We start from the raw sequence: 21,164 nt of genomic DNA on the forward strand, positions 1-21,164 counted from the left end.
AATTAAAGAATATTCAGGGATTAGTATATTAGCTCATAATGGAAGTCCCCAATGTATTACAAGGAAGTACTAAATGCTAAATGGTTTATCTATAATGATGGCAAAGCAAACCTATAAAGAGGTTCTCTGCTTTGGATAATACCTACTTTTTAAAAGGGACCCTTGACAATAAGCTGATCAGTGTCCCCCCCCCCCCCCCCCTGCTGGGACCTCCATAGAGCACCTGTGATATGTGGGGAAGTCTGCCAGTAAGGGTACTATTACACAGCCCGACATGGGCCGTGTAAACGAGCGCCGATCAACAAGACTACTTGTTGATCGCCGCTCGTTGCTCCTTTCACACGAAGCAATGATTTATGTTTTAGGGACGAGCGATCGTTACTACGATCGCTCGTCTCTGTATATTTTTTTGATGTCTGCAGCATATTTCCCTGATTATACAGAGTGATCTGGTCTTTTATGCAGAATTAAAAATCATAGTTGTCGGCAGCAGATCAGCCGATTAAACAAGCATTTTGATCGTTCATCAGCTGATCGTTTCACTGATCACACAGGGCAATGATCGCGAACAAGCATTCATATATACGCTCGTTTTCCCGATCATAGGCCTGTGTAATAGGGCCTTAAGTGTTCTATTTCCCTGCAGCGCCACCACAGGAAACCTTAAGCATTACACAGTGCTCATTGACATCAATGGGTTGTCTGTGTAATACAGGACAGGTTCTCTAAAGCAACAGATGCTCTACACCCTGTCCAAGAGCTGAGGATCCAGAACAGGGTACCCCCCTATATTAACTCAGAATTCCCAAACCGGGTATATGAGAATGTATAATTAACATGTCTGATCTCACACGTCAGGGCGGCTCCTTCTACATTCATACCAGTTTATTTTGTAGATGCAGTTAAATAAGCTTTGTTAAAATTTATAAGAAATTTTTATTAGAAATCTCTATATACACAAGTATCAAAAAAATCTCCGGACTCCTTCCTGTTATGCGGCATCGCAGGGCTGTGCTTTTTATGTCTCTTGTCAAAAGAGCTTGTTTGGCAGTGTCGTCCATCTGTTAGCACCAGTGCTAATGTTTCTATGGGCCTCCATGTTTTTTAGTCCGATGTAGAAGTGCAGTATTTTAGGCGGGTTATACAACGTACTGGCTCGCGTTTGTTTCCTTATCGTTGTTGCCCCTCAATATCGGCCACCTCTTCCTCCGCTGATTGGACTGGCAGTGTCTGAAGTGGCTGATCTCCCCTCGTTGTGTTAGTACAGAAGTGTTGATGTTTTTCCACACGTTACCGGAGGATACAGTGGTAGCCATCTGGATTTTGCACTAGAAAAGAGGGTAAAAAAAATCCATCGCTGAATACGAATACACTCACATCCCGAACATTGGAGAGAGTAGTGCAAATACATGGCCTGCCCTCTTGGCTGCCCCTGATAGTTTTATTTGGCACAACCAGGTGTAGGGGGGGGGGGGGTATATCTCCAGAGAACGCTCTATCCCCAATATTCCTTGTTTACTTAGTGTCATATATGTGTTTTATCTGCATTTGCATTTTTTCTTAGCGTATGTGTAGGGAGCACTGGGCTGGATAGAGTGGGCCGCATGGAAACAGCGTGTCAATGTTGCCCATAGCAACCCATTATAGTCCATCTTTTATATTTTTATGTTTTCGGCACTGATTCAGACGCGGTTTCCGTGTCAAAATTAGTGCCAAAAGACAACTGATTCTTACAATCCAATTATCAGGGGTGCTGTTTTAAGGAACCTATATAGACCATATCGCCGGCTAACTTGGCATAAGTATGGTGGGAGTTGTAGTTGCACAGTAGCTTGCAGTTGACTGCTGTGGACAAGGATCCTGAAGATCTACATATTACATAAGGACATCCATGTATAATCTAATGACGTGGATTGAGTCTCTGGTGCCATGTACACAGTAGGGCTGGTTAATTCTCCAGGTGAGCATAAGATATAGGGGATTTCTAGCTGGGATATGGATGTTTCAGAAGTCATATATATCAAGTTTCTTAGCGTTGAATTTGCCAGTCATTAAAACAGATGGACTCACGTTTTTGCAGTGTAGCAGTGAAGCAGGATTCATCCGGCATATTTCTTACCATCTGTGGGGAGAATAAAACCAGATTACAATCTGTGTACTGCCACTAAAAAACCGGATATTGGGGTATCGCCATGTTGGAAAATCTTAGTGTAATATTTATCACTTTTATTGGCACCTCAAGAATGTAGTACACAAACTGCAGACAAAAATTGGTAAAATGTGTGCGGTTTCGCCAAGCGGCATACTTTTGGTGCTGTTCGGCACGTGCGAATACACCCCTAAGTGAAAGCTGACTTTATTGACAATTTATGACCTCCATTGTTGTCCATTTCAGTAACGGTAATTTTATTTTGAATTTGCCTTTTTGAAAAGGGTTTTCTGGGATTAACCTTTTTGACTTCAAAATGGCCACAATTCTAAAAAAAATAAACTGACCTACTAATAGAGTTTTATTAAACACATATAGCTTCCTTTTATGAAGGCCGGGACCCCCTGCTGGCATAGGCCTCATGTAAATATTGCGGCTGCTTCTCAGTCCCTACATAACCCCCTGGCCCCCTACATTGTACAGCGGCGTACGGTGACCATGTCACATGACCACTTATATACTATATTTGGACAGCTCCAGACCCTTTATTATAACAGCCATGTGACCAGTGTGGGAAGCATGGCCATATAAAGTAAAACGAGTAATCCCCGTATGTGTAGTTGGATCGGATGGGTAATAACGAAACTTCGTGTGGGGGGCAGCAAGCGTTTGAGTTATCAGAGTTTTAGGTGGTACAGCTCCACACATTCAAGCGAATATTGCTGAGATGCAGTACCAGACATAGCCACATGTGTATGGACGTTACTGTGTGTACGGTACTGAGAGTGAAGGGGCTGCGGTGCTCCAGCCCTTTCATTCTGCTGATCGGTCGGGGTCCCAGTTATAGGATCCTCATACATTAGTGGTGTTTCCCAGGAATCGCCCATCAATGTGAAATACCGGAATGCCTATGAGTGCTCAGATCTAATCTTGTCATCTAAAATGTACAGATAAAACGTCCCAATCTAGTGTTTGAGCTGATGATGATTCAGAAAAACTATGACTCTCCGATACCTTCCTTCCACCATTACGTGGAGTCATGCGCACCTACCATGTCACTCAGCAGGATATGGATCCCATGGGGGCCAGTTCTGGAGATCCGTAAGATGTGGTTTGCTGGGACACTGAATAAATCTGCCAGTTTATTGGTCAGTTCAGTCGCAGTCACGTCTTCCAAGTAAATCTCCTGATATAGCGCTGATAAAGAAGAGGAATGCTGCTGTTTATTTCATAGTATATACTATTAGGGTATGTGCACACAGGGCAATTAGCGGCGGATTTTCTGCAACTGATTTCATTGTGGAAACTCAACGGCTGATTACAGTAGCGGCAAACGGGATGAGATTTGAACAAATCTCATCCACACACTGCGGAAAAACCTGCCAAGAAACCGTTCAGAAATTGACCTGCGGTGCGGGTTTTTTTTTATTCATGCCAATTTATGCTGCAGAATCATTGCATTTTTATTGCAGTTTTTCCCCATCGAATTTAATGGAAAGGTATAAGCCGCAACAAATAGCAATGTAGCGATTTTTGCAGCACAAAAGCTGTGATTCCACCACCTAAATCTGAAAAAACAAAACGCTCCTTCCTTTTTAAATTAAAGTGTCTATACTTACCCCCTGGTGATGTCATAGCGGCTGTTTGTGGTTTCCCCAGCTGTTGTCTGTGCTGCTGGCCTCCTGTAATGACGTTTCATCCCATGTGACCGCTGCAGCGTCATTACAGGCGTCCGGCTGCATGGAGAACAGGGGGAAACATCGCTATGGCAGAGTTTTGTTTTTTGGTTTCTTTTTTCAGAACTGTTTTGTGCTGCAACAATTCCAGCCACACCACAATTTTGTGTGTTTTTTTTTTTTTTAGTCTGGGATTCTCTGCGGGTTCTAGGTCGGCAATGCTATGTGCACTTAAACGCAGCTTATCCGACCTGTAAGAACATACCCTTAAGCTGATTTAACATCACTATTGGCGATTATAAGGCGCGGACTAGACATACTTTTTTTTTTTTTTTTTTTTGTAGTGAGGTAAATAGCCATAGCCTGATGCATTCCTATGGACAGTGATTTATCGCTCACTGCAAAACAAAAGGCTACGTCTTTCCCCAGCTTAAGACCTATGACCGCCAGGATACAGCAGAAAACCTAGAGAAAAATCAAAACCTGTTTTCTTGTGGCTTTGATATTCCTCGCCTGTCAGAAGCAATTTCCAATGACTGACTGAAGACTCACATTGTTTTCTGGTCTAAGGCCTTAGGCACAAGGGCGTTACTTTACACATTCCCTGTAGTTTCTTTGATTTTACTTGCATAATGGACACATTCATCGCTTTGGTGTAATAGAGTTCCTTCCACTGCAGCCATTCCTAATTGAGAGCGGTCTTCAGTGGGACTATGTATGTGCATGCTCCATTTCCCTATAGCCGTGAGGGACCCCAAAAAGATACCCTAACCTACTGTCTATAGTAACGTCGCTGCTGCGGAGGAAGCAGGGGGTGAGAATCTGTGGGGAGTGTTGGCACATTCACTGGTACTGGCATAGATCTAAAAGGTGGACCTTGGATATTTGTTACTGGAAACCAGTCAATTGAACCCACCTTGGGAACCACTGCGCTATAGGGATTAGTCATCCATCGAAAAGCAGACTGCATAAGTGATGGATATAATCGCACCATAAATGCCAGAGCTGTTATCTAGTGCTAAATATAAGGCCAGTGGCACATGCTTGTTGTTATATCTGTCCCTATCCATTCCACTTTTTGATAAGAAACCGATATCCATAAAGTCATGGAGCTCGTACAAGAAGTGCCCCTGTGTAAGGTAATAGTTGATTCATAGCTCAATGCTCCCTATGTGAATATCTGTGACTCTGTCAAAAACCAGGAAGGATAGGTGACGCCTTACACATTAAAGGATCACTCCAGGCAAAACTGAGTGTTGTGGGTCAGAGGGGGGCGGAGCATGACACAGATTCAATGAACACCTCAGAAAGAAGTCCTGTGTCATGCTCCACCCCTCAGACCCACGTAGCAGATCACTCTTGCCCAGAGTGTTCTTTGAAACCTATCTCTGAATGTTGCTGAAGGGCAGTCTAAATGTAGCAGCCATTTTGAGCAATAAACATTGTCCTGACAAAAAAGAAGGATATGATAACTTAAATCTTGAATTTTCACCATGGCCTTGGTGCTATGCATATACTTCTGTCATTGACATAATCGTTTGTCAAATGTAAGTCCTAATTCACCTTGTGTGTAATCCTCTTTCAGATTCACTAAGAGTGGAAGTGCCCAGTAACGCCATCCCTTCCAATTGTCCATTTGCCAAGTTGAGCAGTAATCCTGCCTGGCATTTGGGTTACAAGATCATAATCTGTTGCTGGTTTAATCAGTTACAAAGACATTGTGGAAGCGCAGGGAGCGTGACATTGGTCATTGGAAGAGCAACATAGAGGGGGATTATTCTGGTTATATAAGAGTCGCTATTAACAGGGCATAGGTCCAATGACCCAGCGTGGTGTGAACGCTGCCTTAGTCCTTATGCAAACTTTATGTGGAGATGCACTCACCTGTCTGACATGTATCTGTGATGTCTTGGTTCTTGCCTAGTGACTCTGTACTAATGTACAAGGTTAGACGAGGACGTACAGACCTGTAAGAAATGTATCATGGTAAAAAAATAAAATGCTCTATGTCAAATCATGCACATTTTAATAGAAAATCGAGCCCTAGGGTCAATATATTTTTACACTGTTACATATAGAAAATAATACCACCATACAATGCCAAAATAATACCTACACACAGTATCTAAGTACTACAACCATATAGTGCCCTCCTAACACTGCCATATATTGCCCACACAATACGGTCATACAATGCCTAAATAATCCTCCCATAACGGTGTCCACATAATACCGCCATATAGAGCAGGAGACGGAAATATGCGTTTATCAGCTGCACAGTCCGCTCTCTATTGTTGGTCGCAATCTACTAGAACATTTAGGGTATGTTCACACGTGGCGCATGAGCTGCAGATTTTCTGCAGTGAATTTCATTGCGGAAAATCTGCAGCGTATTGCGGTAGCGTGGATGTGATTTGTTGAAATCTCAGCCACATGTTTCACAAAAAATCTTCTTAGAAACAGTTGATAAATTTTACCTGCAAGTTTTTTGTTTTTTAATGTGCAGTTTGTCAATTTATGCTGCGGAATCGTTGCTTTTCTGTTGCGGGTTTTCCCCATTGAATTCAATGGGAGGTAAAAATCTCAACAAATATCAAATGTTGCGATTTTTGCGGTGGAAAAGTAGTTTGTTTGTTTTTTATGCAAAAAATGCAAATCATTACAATAACACATCCCTTATTTTTTTGTTTAAATTGAATTCCAAAAGTCTATGCTTACCCCCGGGCATTGCCATAGCGATGTGTCTCTCTGTTCTAAGTGCAGCCCGGCCTTCTGGGATGATGTTTCATTGCAAATATCACTGGCTGCAGCATTATTACAGGAGGCCGGACTGTGGGACGCGTCGCTATGGCAATGTCCGGGGGGGTAAGCATGGACCTTTTTTTTTTATTTCCCCCCCCCCCCCCCCACTCTGTTTTCCACAGTGGCGATTCCAGCTGAAAATCTGCAACACAATTTTTAGTGCTGTTTTTCGTCCGTAATTCCCTGCGGGTTTTAGGTCAGATACTTTAACACAGCATATCTGCCCCGTGTGAACATACCCTTAAGACCCATTTACGCATGCCAATAATCGGCCGAATGAGCGTTCTTATGAACACGTCTCAAATGATTAGCCCTTGTAAACAGGGCATGGATCAGTCGGCAAATGAGAAAACGCTCATCGTCGGCTGATCACATTTATGCTGGCTAAAAAAAAAATCATTGTCGGCAGCACATCTCCCTGTGTAAAGGGGGCGTACTGCCGATGGGTCCCAAACGTTCACATTAACAACCGTTCGTCCCCATACAGAAAGAATTGGCCCGTGTAAAAGGGCCTGGTAACAAGCACTGATCGACTTGTTATATTGTCTGGTGGCGCTCGTGATGGGTAGAAGATCTGCCGATATAAACCTGCCTTTAGGTTGATCTGGGGGGGGGGGGGGTTCTCGTCCTTTATTTGTCCAGATTGCCCATCCCCTAAAACCGGCCCTGAAATCACATACACCTATTACCTAAATACCCCCCTTTAACCACCGCTTCCACTTCTGAAAGTTCTTATCCAGAGCTAAGGATATTTATGACAGAGCTAATAGTACTGACCTTGCTGTCAGCGCATGAGACAGTCGGATCCCATCTGCCACTCCACAGATTTGAGTAAGGTCCCTGCGGTTCAGCTTTAGGAGATCTGCCCCTGATGATGGAGGGAAGATTTCTACAGTTAATACTAAAGAGTCCAATAAACCACTAGATACAGAGTTTTGGGCATCCTCATTTTCTAAAAGGTTCAATCAAGTACAACCACAAAGGATCGAATGACCAGATCCAATTACCAGCTTGAGGCGTTCACATAAACCGGGTCCTATGGGGGTTTAGTGGAAACCGTCGCGGGGGGGAGGGAGCTGGGTCTTACGACAGGCTTCCAATCCCAAAATAAGAGTTGGGCCTCCTTTACATGAATTTATTTCAGCTCTGTTTAAACCTGTGAGTTGTATGTTTGTTTTTCTGTTTGGGTTTTTGCATGAAAAAAAATGTGGCAAACTTCATCAGATGTCCTATTGCTTCTAGAGGAAAATATAGTCTCCATGCACCAGTACAGAGTGACTACAGCTCCATAGAAAGGACTCGGAGCTACACGAACTATGTATCTCTGTAGATAGATCCATAATGCCCCATCCACACTTCGGAGGCCAAAAGAGTGTCCTGATGGCCTCAGTTGGGGTGGTACGCATACATTTATCACCAGTGTCATGTGAACAGAGCCCTAGTATTATGGTATAGTATATTACTGTATAGCAATTGTGGGATTTGCATATATTATAAGCTATAGCCATAGATGTACGACTAAATAATGAGGAAATCACTAATCCGCCTTAGAAATTGCAGCAAAACCAGTGCAGGGACATGATGAAGTTATCAAGTAAGAGACAAATTACCCTGGGGAGCCCCCAATTATCACCCTTATTACCTGTGAAATTGGAAAATGTTCGGCAGTAATTAGAGAATCTATTTCGCAGAAGCCATTGCTGGGTGTCACTGATGGACGCAGATGGGCTGAGACTCTGTGGGAACCAGGAGATTGGCATTAAGAAAAAGTATTGGTGATTGAAAAAATAATACATCTTAAAACATTGGAGATAGATGGCATTGCCCTGTAAGGCGTTGTTCACACGGCAAACCAAAAATGGCCGTAAAATACGGAGCTGTTTTCAAGAGAATATAGCCCCTGATTTTCAGCCTTTTTTTTTTAGCAACTTGCGTTTTTTACGGCCGTTTTAGGAGCTCTTTTTCTATTGAGTCAATGAAAAAACGGCTCAAGAGATGACACGCACTTCTTTTTAACAAGGCGTTTTTTTACATTAAAAAAAAAGGCAGTGGGAACGAAGCACCCTTTTTCCCATTGAAATCAATGGGCAGATTTTTTGAGGCGTTGTGTGTATATATAATTTAAGTGGTTGTATGAGATTAGAAAACAGCGCCACTCCTGTCCCATAGACTGTTTCTTGTATTGTAGTTCACCCCCTTTCCACCTAAATTGGGCTGAGCTGCAATCAAGTGACACTATCTCTAAGACCCTTTTTTTCTAATCTCATATAACCCCTTTCAAACTCCAAAACAAGCCGCATGCTACATCACCCATAGGGCTGACACCTGTATAGATCTGTACGTTTCAGTTGCATACGCGAGTTCGGACTGACTCACCTCTCCCGGACACTCTGTAGAGCTATCTGAGGCACACACAGGGGATGCACAGATCCTGTGGGAGAAAATAGGAATCGACTTGTAATTCTCAGGAGATATAATAGGGATGACTGGAGGTGAAGAGCAGTGACGCAGTAAAACGTTGCATTGGAACCCATAGGGCATCATCCCATCCCACTGGGCAGCTTGCAAAGATTTTCGATCATCAATGTAACTATAGCTTTAGTTATAGGAGTATTATCGTTTACCTGTCAGGGGTGGTCACCTTGAAGTTACATGGCGAGCAGAGGCCAGGTGTGCTGGTGGGGCTTCGGTGCGTTTCAATTTCTGGCCAAGGCATACACTACAAGTAAATTTTTATAAAGCGAAGTTTATGATTCAAGACCATTATAGCCAGAGTTCCCTTGAAATAAATCTACAAATAAAAAATCTCCGCTTCCTAGAATAATAGATAATTACTACATTGTAAAAGGGCTTTTCTAAACCGAATGACTACGGCAAGTCCAAGGCAAAGTCTGTACCTAAAACAGTCTTGTCTTGTTGGATCTACTCTTGTAATTCTGTGATTATTGCCAGCAAATCCGTAAAACGCTCCAAGTTTTATAAAAATTACGTAAAGTATGACCTCACAAAAGTGAATATACTCGGACGTGAAGCTACCTCAGTAAGGATGGTGGTTTCACAAGGCGGCTGGTACTTCTCACGTTCTAGTGCTGAGCGCTTCTCCACCTTCTCGCGATCGGTTTTCTGCTTACGGTCTGCTCCTTTGGGCTGAGAGAAAAGATGAGAGATGGTTACAGAAAATGTAATGGACAAAAATAAGTACTAGAAGCCTAAGTAGAGAAATATTCTAAAACAGTGGTCTCCAAACAGGGCTCTCGACCCGTTGCAAAACTACAACTCCCAGCATGCCTTGACCGCTTCGAGTAGGAGTTGTAGTTTTGCAACAGCTGGAGACCACTGCTCTAGAAGGTCCAGTCTAGGTACCTTGAACACTTTGACTTGGCAGCTACAGGAATACAGGTTCTCTATGAAGGTGCCTTGAGAGTCTGCTTTGTATGTGTCCACCTGGATTCGGAAGGGAGCGCCCTTCTCTCCTCCATTCTTTCTTTGTGTGAATTCTGTACTGATACAGTGAACCTGAAACAGAAGGAGAATTCGATTTTATTCTCTTCAGCCATCACTTCTGCGTCCCAAGAGACTCCTCGTGTTACATTGACCATGTAAAAGACATCAAGATCTGTCCACTAAAGTCTTTCTATCTCCTCACCTGTATAAAGACAGATGTTCTTTTACTGGGATCCCATAGGAATTCAATGATGTTCAAGGTACTGGGATTTACCAGAGGGTCAATGACTCCCACAGACAAGGGGACATCTGGAATGAAGAATGTGAGATAGTCCAAAAATGTCCTTCTTTACTATATCAAAACATATTACGTACTAGAAGAGAAGCAGTAATATATCACCAACCATTCTCTTATCCTATGTGTAACATCTTAAATACAGTCGTTCCCCCACCTTTACGTCAGATGGCTGTCTGAAGATCTAGAGCATTTCAGCTGGATTTTCCCAAAAATATTGTAGGCCTCAGTTTCTTAGGCACATCCATGAAGTCCAACCATTAGGCTGGTTTCATAAGATTGTAACGCAGTTGCATTTTGGAATCCCTATTACGACCACAATAGCCAAACCCTTGTACTGAACCGAATGTCAATTATCATAGGTCCTACAGAGAGGACTTTGGGAATTGTGGTCGTAATACGGCTGAATTACAGCCACTGGAAACTGGCCTCCGAAAAATCAGAACCCCCAGAGCAATTGTTGCCAATATTTCCTCAAGGGGGGGGGCGGGGTTCCTTCCCGACCCCACAAAAAAAGCGTTTTGAGAAAATGCGATGCCATTTGCAACCAATCTGATCACGTCTTTAATTCTCAAACTTGCTCTGGAAGCTCCAGTCATTCTGGATATGAAGCCTGCTAAATTCTATGATTTCCTGGCAATCCTAAATGAACTCCCTCCTACAGATGGAAGAGGACTTGTACCTATATCCACAATTCTGTCCCCTGGGTGACTCAGCTGCCAGCTTTCCAATTGCTGTCTTTCACTATATTGCAGACGCCTGTCGTGGAAAACCACTCGGACTACGGTCTGCGGAGGAGATAAGAGGGTATGTAAGGTTACATATCGGCAGGCAGTTACATAATATGCTGTTTTATGTATAGCAAGAATAGGATGGCATGGTGTCTTATGCCACATGCATCTGTAATGTCACCGCTCTCCATCAAGGTCTATAAATAAAGCACATGTCACCTTTGATCGCCGTTTACATAAAGAATTATTCTACCTAAAGCTTTTATTTCCGAGTTCCAGACGGTATTCTAATCCAGAGCTGCATTCACATTCTGCAGGCTTTCAGAAATCAAGAATGAATCTGATTCCAAGCTTGTTGACTGTTTCCAGTGACAACCTGCAGAATTGTGAATGCAGCTCTGGGCTATAATATAGGCAGTACAAGATAAATTATTTAATGTATTTATGAAGTTACTGTCCTTCTAAAACAGAGTATACACAAACTGTAAAATAAGATACATGCACCAACCTTTAGTAACCGCCGACTTTCAGGTATGTCACTGGCTCCCTTCCAATTGCTTAACATGCGGATCTCATAGGACTGACCTACAACCAATCAGTATACAGCAAAAATAAGACTTCCTATAGAATGGGAAAGGTATGGAACTTGTCTTGATAAAAATGCAAGTAGTGGCAAAAAATACATTCTGCGCCCTGCAAGCCATTTTTATAATCCGAACCATCATTAATTTAGTAAAAACATAGATGTTGCATCTGTTAACATAATACCTTATTTTATGATTTATTATTTATGAAATCCAATGAATGCAGAGCGCACAACATATTAGAAGCAATCGCAAGAGCAATAGTGAATGCTTTAGTGTCCCCCTGCTGGTAAGATAACAGTACTGCAATGTGTCAATGACAGGTCTGGCCCTTGTTATACTTCAGTTCTAGATCATTACTTGAACTGCTCAAATTGTAGTATAGAATTGGGGAATAAATTTGCCATATGTAAATAATATTTGTTTCACTAATGGGAGGGTCTGACAACCCTAGTTGTCATTGCTAACCCCTTCCATTTACTTTACAAGTGACGTATGTGCTACTTGTCATATATTATATGGCTTTTCTTGTAGTTCCTCAGAGTGCCTCAAGCTTATTATATACACATATCCATGTAATAACTAATGCGTCTGTAATTGTTCAGCTTTCATTTGTTGTGTTACTGGTTTTCTAAGTAACTGGTTCTAGCAGGAGGCTGTCTGGACTATAAGACAAGCTGTCACTTCCATAAATCTCAGTGATGACAGATGTACCTGTCCTGTCTATATCATCTATGTAATGTGGAACCATAAGTACCATCATGCCTTACGAGCATCAGTGCAGGCGGTTTTAGTTCTTTATCAGAGCCATAGGTTTTCGGTATCTAGGCTGTGTAATAATATTATTATTCACATCAAAACTAGGTTCACACAGAGCTGGTTTTCAGGAGTGGCAAACTGGGCAACTGCCTAGGACATGAGGGTCCACTGAGGATGTAACCCCCAGGATCAGCCTGAGTGCAAGGCAGAAAACTATTCTACAGTCAGTAGTAGGGTAGAGAAGAGCTTAAAGGGTAGTAGTATTATTTAGATACTGTTTAGGTATTATATGGCGGAATTATTTAGGTATGGAATGGCTGTATTTTGAGGGCATTGTATGTAAGTATTATTTGGCATAGTAAGGCAGTATTTGGGTATAAACATTTGGGTAAAAACTGCATATGTATCTGTTTAGTATATTTATAAGTATAAAAACTCTCTAAAGATGGCGCACGGGCACCCTACTTTGCTTGTTGCCCAATGTCCTAATTGTATAAAACCAGTCCTGGGTTCACGCTTGTATCAGAATACCAGACAGTATATTAATACAAGTGATGTATATACACCCCTTATCAAGCCACCATTCGGTTCTACATCAACAGCAGCAACAGAGAAGAATATTACAGTGATATTAGAATATGTTGTACAAGAGTGAACCCATGGGTTAATGTTACCTGGCCAGTCTTATGCCATTCCTTAAGGATGTCACTTTTGTAATTCCCGATATGGGCTCTTCTGTTATCAAGTTATGAGACTAATATAAATGTAGCATTAAAAAGTTTTTCTTAGCTCACATTACCTTGGTTGAGGTAGGTGAGTGTCTCCTCGTGTAACTTCACAGCTGCCGAGCTTGGCGCACAAAGCACACATTGGAAAGCCGGGCACAGTGGCGTGGTTATTGGTTGGTCCTCTTGTTTCAGAAAAGGCAGTGGCATGGTCTCTCTGTAAACATGCAACAAGACAGAATAAAATGTAACGTAACATAGGATGAAAGTCAATCAAGATCACGGCAGATCCCTTTTATATTATAAGACGGATAATGCCCCCCCCCCCCCATAAATTATAAGGTTAGAAATCACTGAGGAGTTCCCTGACTACATAAATACATAAGATGCCTTCTTAAATTCATTGTAATTTGTAGTAGAGGGTACATTATTCCTTAAACACCTCAGCAGCTGCAGAACTTCTTGTCCACGATTGATATGAAACTCCCTCATCCTTTGCAAGAAGTTGTGCAGCATATGAGGTATCTGTTATACTGTAACTGTAAAATACGCTCTGCAGCTGCTGAAGAACCTCTTCTTTTAAAGAGAGGCCGCACGACATGGCAAGTGGTTGGCATTTGCCACTCATACCTGCTTAATACGTTCTGCCATGTGCTTAGTTGCTGAGATTTACCCATTCTGCATGTCATATGTCTCGCATCATTTGACCTTCCTATTGTAAAGGTGGCCATAGCTGTTACACAATTTATATATGACAGATAAGAATATACTTCTATATATTCACTGATCGTAATATCTATAACCACAAGTTCTCTAGAATATGCTGCGTCCCCTTATATACATCTATTATAATTGCATTGATTCGCATTACGAGTGAAAGTGATCTGATGATAAGACCACAGCAAGGAAATCATATTCCCCGCTGCGGTCCTGCAAACCTGCCAGCAAAGTGCATTCTGGGTATGGCACAGCAGACACAGGCTATCATAACACATTCTGAGGCGACTATTTAATCTTTCTCACATTAACTCTTGTAGAGACACTCAAAATAGACTCTGGTGGCATATCGCTTGTATATGCCACCAATGTCTGATCAGCGGGGTTCAACCTCTGTGACCCCTGCCAATTCCTAGAACGAAGCGGCTTCACCTTCTGTCTGCTTTTTTAGGGCAGCCACTCTGTTGGACATGGTCTATAATGAACCAACCATGCTGCCTGAAAGCAGAGTGAAGGCGACAGGAGATAAAGTGGCACTGGGCATTCATTGAGATATGCCACCAACGTCTATCCTGAGAAAAACCTTTAAAGTGAACCTAACATGTTAAAAATGCAGTCCGATCTGCGGGCAACATGTTATAGAGCAGGAGGAGTTGAGCAGATTGATATATATAGTTTTGTAAGAAAAGATTCCGTGCAACTTATTAGTTACTGATCTTATCATCTGCTCATTCTGGGCTTAGTAGTCCACTGGGCGGTCCTACTCCGTGATCGACCGTTATTTCTCTATGCACACTCACAGGGAAGACTATCAATCATTGAGCGAGACCGCCCACTGGACTCCTAAACTCAAAATGAGCAAAAATATAGATGAAAAAAATGCAACTTATACTAAATCTTTTCCCATAATACTATATATCAATCTGCTCTTTAACATGCTGCCTGCCAATCAGTCTGCATTTTCAAAATGACAGGTTCCCTTTAAGGGTAAGTTTAAGCTATACACTATGACATTAAATAATAAATATCATTACCTATAAATGCAAAAAACAATCCAACAATACCAGGATCATCCCCCACATATACCTTGCAGTTACTTACCTATAGATCGCATTAGTTGGGCTTTGGTAATGTTCAGCCGGTGTGGGCCAGTAATGCTCTGGTTGGCTGTGCCAGAATAGCATGGTGAATCCTTATGTCTAAATGATTAATACAATGAACTTTGGGTTAGGTATTCCAAGACGTGAAAAGACAAAAACGTTGACATGAACCTGCTCTTATAAAGCAGAAGGATGACATGAGAGGATGGGTCATTGGCTGCACTTCACCTGTAATCTAATTTTCTCTGGTCGCCATTGGCTGGTTGTGATGATCCAGCCCTGTGTTCAGAGAGAGTGTGTGTACGTGTATATATATATACAAACATAGAGACATCACACAGTGGTTACTGTTTATATGTACGCAAGAGCGCACAGGGAAAGAAAACTCACAACACCAATATACATTGTATTATCAGACAATGCCGGCACACTCCACATAGACTGATAAGGGCAATGCACAGCAGCCAATAGAGGTGTATAATAACACTGACCATGTCTACGCTTCATATCGGTGTATGTAATACAGGGACATTATACAGGCAAAGCCGCACATGTAGGGGATGGAATAAGGGAGAGTTAAAGGGGTCGTCCGGGTTTTAAAAACATTTTGCTAAGAGCAGGAAAGTTGATTAAAAAAACAAAACCGCACTGATATGTGCAATCCTCCGCCGCTATGGGGGTCCCCGACGATCTTTGTTGACTATCCTGCAATGATGACATGTCGTGCATACATATGACTGCTGCAGCCAATCACTGGCCTCGGCTGTCACATTTTATTTATTTTTATATCCCGAACAACCCCTTTAAGATCTTTGAACTTAAGAGGATAACTTGAAGCTCTGGGACCCCAATGCAAAATCTGTATCCGGGCCGCCCACCTACCATGTGCTATTTATAATACTGGTGTCTTCTTATGTGGCAGAGAGACCTTTAGGCCCATTCAGTCATCAGGGCCCAGGTGCAACTGCCACCTCTGCACCGCCTATAGCTATACCCCTAACTGTTTACCGATCCATACCAGTTATACGGAATACGAATTACTTCAAACAACCCTCATTCAGATCTGTAATGGCAGCCATAGTGGTCGTCACCCTGCTTTCCAGAAAACGAAAATACTAAGAAATGGCTGAAAAAAGGTTTTAATAATTTGACAGAGGATGACTTCTTAAAGGGACACTCTAGGCCAAACCTATACACTGTGTTATAGCTAGAGCTTTAATGTCCCTGATACTAGATTTGCATTAGTAAACCTGCACTATTGCTCCTGAACCTATCTGCCTGGTACTGTATATAAGTCCCCAACTTGTATATTAGTTCATCATTTGGTGCAATTTGGATTTCTGTGTTTTTTTTATGCAGATATTTAAATGAAAAACTATTTAAGCGTATAAATAAGCATAAAAAAAATGAATGGGGCCGCAATTCTCCCGTGGATTTTCGGGGGAATTGCGGCCGCAAAAGCACGTTCGTGTGCATGAGACCTTAGTTGGGGATTTTTCCATATGCTACAGAAAAATACTTAAATGTGTACTCGCCTAGTAATTGACAATGCTTCCCAGGTGCCAACGTCCTTTCTTGCCAGTGTGGGCAAGAAGTGTTGATGCATACGTACTGTCAGCATTTCTCTTCATGTTTGTGACAACGGCGGACCCACAAAAGAATAAGGTTGCTGCAGGTTGCTTAAACATATGCGGCCACTGCTTAGCTAACGGTGCTGTCAAAAAGATTATCTGAGAGACTACCTAACTAATCATTACAGTGGAGAACTGTGGTTTATACTAGAGTTTAATTGTTCTGCTTAGTGGACACTCAGTTAATCTATCAGTTAATTCATTTGCCAATAGAATTATTTTTTTTATAAAATCATGCGTACTAGATCACTGGAGATAAGTGACTTGGTCTAAGGATTTTTTCCAAATGCCATACTTGGAGTCGGAGAGGAATTTTCTTCCTTAAAGGGGGTTCTCTGACAAAATTCATTTATACCTGTCCACAGTATAATATGAGAAAATGTTAGATTGCTGGTGGCTCCCTACTAGGAAGGGGGTCCCGAATCCCTTTCCTCCTCACCAGCGCAACGGAGTTTGCATGAATTCCACTTGGCTGTTTCCGTACTCCCATAGAGTTGTATGGAGGGGCAGTGAGTAAGCTCGACTAATGATCAATGGGGATCCCAGAATTGGGGCCCCCAGCGACCTAAAATGTATCACTTATCCTGTAGATAGATGATACATGTTGTATGTGAAAAAACTTATTTAAAAATGTAGTTTCTTCCCTTATTGGGGCTATTCTAAAAGGTTACAATTGCATTATGTTATGTCCATGGCCAGATTATGATATCAGCCCAGTTGCCCGGTATTAGCTGCTTCACCCACATGGACGTGTTAATTCTCAGTGAATCCCTGCACATATATTTCTTGACAAAGAACGTGCTTTGTGTAATGCGTATCAGGTCCTGAAATATAGGTTTTGTTGGTAGTTTGCCTTTAAGCCATGTTTTGTGTACAGAAATCCTATACAAAAAGCAAAGATGTTAAATCTGGTCTTTCGAGTCTTTGCTGTTATAATAAACCTCCTAATTCATCTAGATAGATGCTTGTTGTCAATTGAAAATAACTTTAGCCGACCAGTTAGGACTGGCACTGGCAAGAAGAACCCTGACAGTCTTTGTAGAATGTTTTATACGTGCGCTCAACCCTTCATGTCTTACTTATGCTTAACCAGACTCACATGGAAAAGCATAAGAGCCTTGCATGGGATGTTCTACCCAATATACTGCCCAGAATGGGCAAGCCCTTAGGGATCATGCATATTACAACCATCTTCATGTAAAAAGCGGACAACCACTTCAAAAAGGATTTTCATTATTTTTAGAAAAACCTGATTGATCGCGCCAGATTGGCCTTTAACTAAAGATCGAAGTAATCTGAGATCTAGTGGTTGCTTGCAACTATCACACATTATCACTTCTAATACTGGTCTCATATGGGGCAGAGAGACATTTTAGGCTCCCTCAGGCTTCAGGGCTCAGATACATCTGCAACCTCTGTACCCCCTAATATACAAAGTTTTAACACATGTATTCAATAGTCACCTCACCCAGATGTAGATGATGGTGCACGGACAGCAGCCGGGACACGCTGGAATGCAGCAGTCAACCAAAAAGGGTTCAGCGCTCAGTATCGATCAATTGTAGTTTTTTTTCATCTATTGCGTACTGAATACCGGACAACCAGGAGGTATCCACATGGGATTATAAACATCCCATGGTGGACCCTTTGCTGCTTTTGGCTGGAAGTTTATGCATTTCCAAACGGCTGGGGGCTATTGGTTGGTCCATGGGCCAATTGTCCGCGGTCACTAGAGACGGATTCTTCCCTTTACCTGGTAACAGCGGGTCATTGGATTCTAGTTGATCCAATATTTATACTATTTATTTAGAAGATCAAGGGCTGGGTGTTTGTCATCTTTTGAGCCCTTGAAGAAGAGAGAAGACGACGCACCTACTTTCCCAAATTGTATGTAAATTATTTGTTCGTCACGGCCTCCTTGGGGTAAAGTTGGGGTAAAGTCACTCACTAGGCGGGTGGACTCTTTCACTGGTTTTAAGTTTGGTTCGAGCTTATGGTTGAAGTCCTATAAGTTTGATGGTACAAGTTTGGTTAAGCAAATTGAAGTCTATATTGAGAAAGTGATTGATAGGTTTTAAAAATTTATTTTAATAAAGAAGGCCACGGCCAATATTTTCCACCCAGTCATGTGTTATGTGTCTATTTTTTAGGTAGATGGTAAGTTGGGTATGTGTTATAATCCCATGGAAATCCCTTCTTGATTGAGGCGTAACTTTTAAGTTCCTGGGCCCCGAAGCAAAATCTGTAACAGGCCCCCCACCTGCCTTGTGCCATTTATAATACTGGTGTCTTATCTGGTAGAGAGAACTTCGGGCCCTCTAAGGCACCAGAGCCTGGGTGTGACTGCTAGATCTGTATCTCCTATAGGTACACCCCTGCTTGATTGATTGACTTCTGCACCCCCTATTGTTATGCTCCAGGTGGAGAATCTGAGGTGATTATGTCCGGGGCCTAGCAGCTTTACTAATCACATCTAATGGAAAAAGCAGATGAGGGAAAAAAAATGTAGAAAGGGTTAAATGGAGGGTTAAAAAATAAATAAATCATAAAGAACAAAATGTCATAACCAGTTTCAAGACCGCCCAAAACAAACACTGATAAATTTATGCAGGGTTTATTGATAGTAACACATGGCACACTTCTGCCCCTTGGCATATCGTAGTGGCCAAGCTGGATGAGATCCTGCTGTTCAGAGCGCAGGTTGTGTAACTGGATCTTTTCCAACATTACTAGGACATGTTGGTGTAGTCCCCTCCAAGGCCGGACTGGCAGTAATGGCAAATGCCAGATGGGCCGGTGAACAGTGGGCCGCCTGCTTACCGCTCAAACGATCAGTGTCTCAGGCGCCAGGGTACAGCATTTCTAAGGGGGCGTCACAGCAGCCAAGAACTGCTGTGCGACTGCAATAGAAGCTGTAGTCTGTGCTGCGATCTAACAAATCTCCCTGTCCAGCCCCCCTTCCCTACTCTTCACACAACCACCCCTCCTGCTGCTGTTACCAGTCAGGACGAGAGAGAGGGGGAGGGGAGACTTTCGGAGGCTCTGTCTCGGGCTGTGAGCAGGAGAAGTGCTGGAGTGAAGAATCTCACCCCATCAACCTGCTGAACTCCCTTCACAAATATCCTACATAAAAAGTAAGTGCATCTGTGTTTACAATGAATACTTTATATGTGTGTATAATGTTTGCATGTAATGTGCATATTTGTGTGTTTGTGATGTGTGCATATATATATATATATATATATATGTATATATATATATATAGTGTCTGTGTGTGTATGTATATATATATATATATATATATATATATATATATTGTGTGTGTATATATGTATATATATATATATATATATGTGTGTATGTGTATTTATATGTGTGTGTATTAGTGTGTGTATATATAGTGTGCGTGTGTGTGTGTGTGTATATATATATATATATATATATATATATATATACACACAAACAGGAACAGAGAACAAGTAACAGCACCAGGACTTCAGTATTAGGGAGATGTTGGTTTATTCACCACCAGGTGGAAAGAATGAGCAACGTTTCGGTTCACACCTGAACCTTTCTCAAGCTATTTTAAAAGTGCATAGTGCCACATGTATATAGGGATACACAGAGTATACAGTAAAAGGTGCAATTAATACATATATTAAAAATCGGTTAATAACAAAAAACATAATCATAATGTAAGTGAAAATATCGATCAATGTGACCAATGAATGTGTTTAAGAAACAACATCTCTTGATATTAGATAAATAATGCAAAAATAAATAAGGTAATGTTATAATTACCCTAATAAATGACATCAACTCATAATGAAGGGGAGGAGCAGAGGGAGTCTTCCAACACAGTTGTAGTGATAAAAAATAGAAATGATGTAATAAAACTTACAATGTCAGCTCTCGGTGAAGCGTGGAGTAAACCATGGCGTCCCGCGATCGTTAGTGCGCATGCGCAAGATGGCGGACTGCCGGAAGTGCGTCATGTGAAACGCATCCCTGGAACGCAGTATAGCCGCGCATGCGCAGAAAGGGAATTCCGTCCCGACGTATGTTTCGTCAATATGGAATAAGGGTATGTGCACACACACTAATTACGTCCGTAATTGACGGACGTATTTCGGCCGGAAGTCCCGGACCGAACTCAGTGCAGGAAGCCGGGCTCCTAGCATCATAGTTATGTACGATGCTAGGAGTCCCTGCCTCTCTGCAGGACAACTGTCCCGTACTGTAATCATGTTTTCAGTACGGGACAGTAGTTCCACGGAGAGGCAGGGACTCCTAGCATCGTACATAAGTATGATGCTAGGAGCCCGGCTCCCTGCACTGTGTTCGGTCCGGTACCTGCGGCCGAAATACGTCCGTCAATTACGGACGTAATTAGTGTGTGTGCACATACCCTTACACTCAAGAGTGTGTAACCAGCAGTATATGTTTCTTTATATAAACAGCCCACAATAGAGATATGTGTGAGATATAATTATATGTGTACGTCAAAAAGACTCAATATGGAGTCTATAAATATAATGGCCATGGGCTACA

At 42.1% G+C, this 21,164-nt stretch overlaps 1 protein-coding gene across 1 annotated transcript; it reads right to left on the reverse strand.

Moving 5' to 3' along the window:
• Positions 1 to 983: 983 nt before the first annotated feature.
• Positions 984 to 15,123, reverse strand: LOC142666637 (transcription factor CP2-like protein 1). Its single transcript, XM_075846774.1, has 15 exons — positions 14,984 to 15,123; positions 13,240 to 13,382; positions 11,606 to 11,682; positions 11,049 to 11,154; positions 10,274 to 10,380; positions 9,991 to 10,143; positions 9,664 to 9,774; positions 9,252 to 9,346; positions 9,004 to 9,058; positions 8,270 to 8,363; positions 7,405 to 7,495; positions 5,710 to 5,792; positions 3,201 to 3,346; positions 2,071 to 2,122; positions 984 to 1,328 (listed from the first exon to the last, which is right to left on the reverse strand). Exons 1-15 carry the CDS (start codon positions 15,064 to 15,066, stop codon positions 1,291 to 1,293), a joined length of 1,434 nt encoding a protein of 477 aa, XP_075702889.1. The 5' UTR covers positions 15,067 to 15,123; the 3' UTR covers positions 984 to 1,290.
• Positions 15,124 to 21,164: the final 6,041 nt, after the last annotated feature.

The sequence above is a fragment of the Rhinoderma darwinii genome, chromosome 13, assembly GCF_050947455.1.
Source record: "Rhinoderma darwinii isolate aRhiDar2 chromosome 13, aRhiDar2.hap1, whole genome shotgun sequence".
Classification (NCBI taxonomy): domain Eukaryota; kingdom Metazoa; phylum Chordata; class Amphibia; order Anura; family Rhinodermatidae; genus Rhinoderma; species Rhinoderma darwinii.